This window comes from Malurus melanocephalus, unplaced genomic scaffold (genome assembly GCF_030028575.1).
Source record: "Malurus melanocephalus ecotype Western Australia unplaced genomic scaffold, MMel_1.1 scaffold_87, whole genome shotgun sequence".
Classification (NCBI taxonomy): domain Eukaryota; kingdom Metazoa; phylum Chordata; class Aves; order Passeriformes; family Maluridae; genus Malurus; species Malurus melanocephalus.
The window spans coordinates 558,301-561,036 of NW_026623319.1; the positions used below are offsets into that span (position 1 = coordinate 558,301).

Below are 2,736 nucleotides of genomic sequence, written 5' to 3' on the forward strand. Positions count from 1 at the left end.
AATCCCCCAGGGTACACTCGCTCCCTCCAGGACACACACTCCTCAGGGATATCCACTCCCCTGGGGACACCCAATCCCCCAGGGTACACTCGCTCTCCTGGGGACACCCACTCCTCCGGGGACATCCAATTCCCCAGGGTACTCTCGTTCCCCCCAGGACAAATGCTTCCCGGGGCACACCCACTCCTCTGGGGACACCCAATCCCCCAGGATACACTCGCTCCGTCCAGGACACACGCTCTCCTGAAAACACCCACTCCCGGGYGACACTCGCTCTCACTCCCACCAGGAAACCTCACGCTCTGGGCCAGCCCCATGGGGGCTGTGACAGCCCGGTGGGTCCGTGGTGCCCCRTTCCACCCCCCTCCCTGGTGCCCCCACCCGCCGGCGGGCGAGGGTCCGGTGCGCTGGCTGGCCTCGGGTGCAAGCGTCGTGGTCACCCCGGCATGCGTGTGGCCAGTGCCTCCTGCATCTTCTGGCGGCAGCGGGCGTAGCGGTGCCGCAGCCGGCGCAAGTGCTCCTCCTCCTCCCGCTGCAGGATCAGCAGGAAGTTGTGCAGCTCCGGCAGCGTGAAGGCGTCCCACTGCAGGCACAAGAGCTGCCATCGCAACGGGGACCTGCTGTATTCCCCACGGCCACCKCCCCGGGGAATGCGGGTGCCAGCCCCTTCCCCGTCCCTGCACTCACGTTCACCTCGCCGGTCTCATTCTCCTTCAGGACGAAACTCAGCACCTTCTCGCTGGGGCCGGCCAACAGCCGCAGCCGCAGGGGCTGCTCGTCGTCACCCAGCTTCCGCAGGTACACTGCAACGGCGGCCATGTGTCACAGCGGGGACACTGCTATGGGGACAACATCGCCACGGGGACACTGCCACTATGGGGACATCACTGCTGCTAAAGGGATGCTGCCACCATGGGGATGCTGCTACCTGAGGAAAGCTGCCACTACGGGGACACCACTTCCACAGTACTGTCACCATGGGGACACCACCACCCTGGGGACACCACCACCCTGGGGACATCACCACCATGGAGCTGCCACCGCCCAGGAGAAACTGCCACTACGGGACATGGCCACCACTGTAAGGACAAGGTCACCCTGGGGCACTACCTTGCTCATCCTTCTCGGACCTCTCGAAGAGAGCGAACTTGCGGGGGTTGTCAATGACGGTGAACTTGCGGAGGAGGGCGTCGATGACCTCGCTGGCGCGGGTGTGCGAGAGGATGTGCAGGTGCTTGACGGTYCCCTTGGGCAGGTAGAAGGACGTGCGGCGCTTCACCCCCTGGGGGTGTGGCCGCCCCGCCTGCACGGAGGGGACCCGCTTGGTGGCTGGCACCGACACAGGGCGAACCAGCTTCAGCTGCACCTTGATGAAGCCAGTGTAGGAGCCGTCTTTGTTCTGCAAGACACCAGTGGGGTGGTGAGTGGGGTCAGGGTAGGACGCCGTGACCCCCCGGTCCTGTGCCCACCCCGTACCAGGCTCATGAAGAGGTTGCTGTTGATCTGGCTGTTGTACTCCTTGATCCGCTGCTCCACCTGCGTCCGGTCCAGCTCTGTCTTCTCCCACTCGCTGGGCTCATCCTGCACGACAGCAGCCGAGCTGAGCGGCACTGGGGCCGGGGGGAGCCCGTTCGCCCGCCCCGGTGTCCCGCCGGCCCCCAGCCCATGCCGCGGCACCGACAGATGCGCGGGCGGTTGCACGGGGTTGCATCAGCCCGGATGGCGCTGAGCTGGGCTGTGCCGGGGAAGCACCGCTGAGCTCACCGCGGCCCCAGCCCTGCTCCGGGGACACCGGCACCGGCCGCCCCCCCAGCGCCCGTCCCTGGGGCTGCAGCGCTGGGTGAACGCGCTGCGAGGACACCCGGGGCCGAGCGTCCCCTCCCGGCACCCCAGATCAGAGAGGCGTCCCCAAGGCAGAGCGCCGGCAGCCGCCAGCCCGGCACCAGAGCGTCTGGGCAGGCTGGGCGCCCGCGGGGACACCCTGGCATTTGAGGCAGGAKGGCCGGGYTGGGGGTGCAGCCCGCCCTTGCCGCCGGCACCTCACTTCAAAGTGCTGGCCCCACGCACGGGGGGACCGAGCGTCCTGGCTCGGCGTCCCTGCCACTGGCAGCCGCTAATGAGTATTTACGTGGGGCCGCGGAGCTGCCACAGGGTGCTACACGTGTCCCTACGGCACTGAGGGGTTCCCAGCCCCGACAGCCACCCCACAGCATGCAGGCACTGACGGACCCTGCGGGGGTCCCTGCAGGATCGGCACGGCTGTGAAGCTGCCGGGGAGTCATCCCGGCACCCCCAAAGATGGGAGCGGCTCCAGCCCTGAGGGACCTTGGGGTGCCCGTGCCAAACAGCGAAACCCCATTTACCCCACGGTGTCTCGCTCATCCCACATCCAACCGGAGCAGGACCACCGTGTTCCACGGTACGGTCATGCTTGACCTCACTCTTGTCCCACAGCAGGGCCAAGCTCACCTCCAACACAAGACCACCCACACCTCTACTTTTCCGCACCCACCAAGCCCACCCTCGCCTCCTTCCCAGCACCCAGCTGGGGAAATGTTCCCGATTACGTCACCCGGGTCCCCCATGACGTCACGGGACCGACCTGGCGGCGGCGCGGGCGGCGGCCGAGGGAGGTGCGGGCGGTGTAGAAGAGCTCGGGCTCGGAGTCGGAGTCCTCCTGGCTGCAGTAGCCGCTGCTGGCCGTGCTGCCCCCCGTGCCCCCCGCGCCGCCCCGCC

At 67.7% G+C, this 2,736-nt stretch overlaps 1 protein-coding gene across 1 annotated transcript; it reads right to left on the bottom strand.

Annotated features, from left to right (window-relative positions):
• Positions 1 to 6: 6 nt before the first annotated feature.
• On the bottom strand, positions 7 to 1,703 carry RASSF1 (Ras association domain family member 1). The gene is made up of 4 exons (XM_057368009.1): positions 1,477 to 1,703; positions 1,111 to 1,399; positions 688 to 803; positions 7 to 583 (listed from the first exon to the last, which is right to left on the bottom strand). Exons 1-4 carry the CDS (start codon positions 1,483 to 1,485, stop codon positions 437 to 439), a joined length of 561 nt encoding a protein of 186 aa, XP_057223992.1. The 5' UTR covers positions 1,486 to 1,703; the 3' UTR covers positions 7 to 436.
• Positions 1,704 to 2,736: the final 1,033 nt, after the last annotated feature.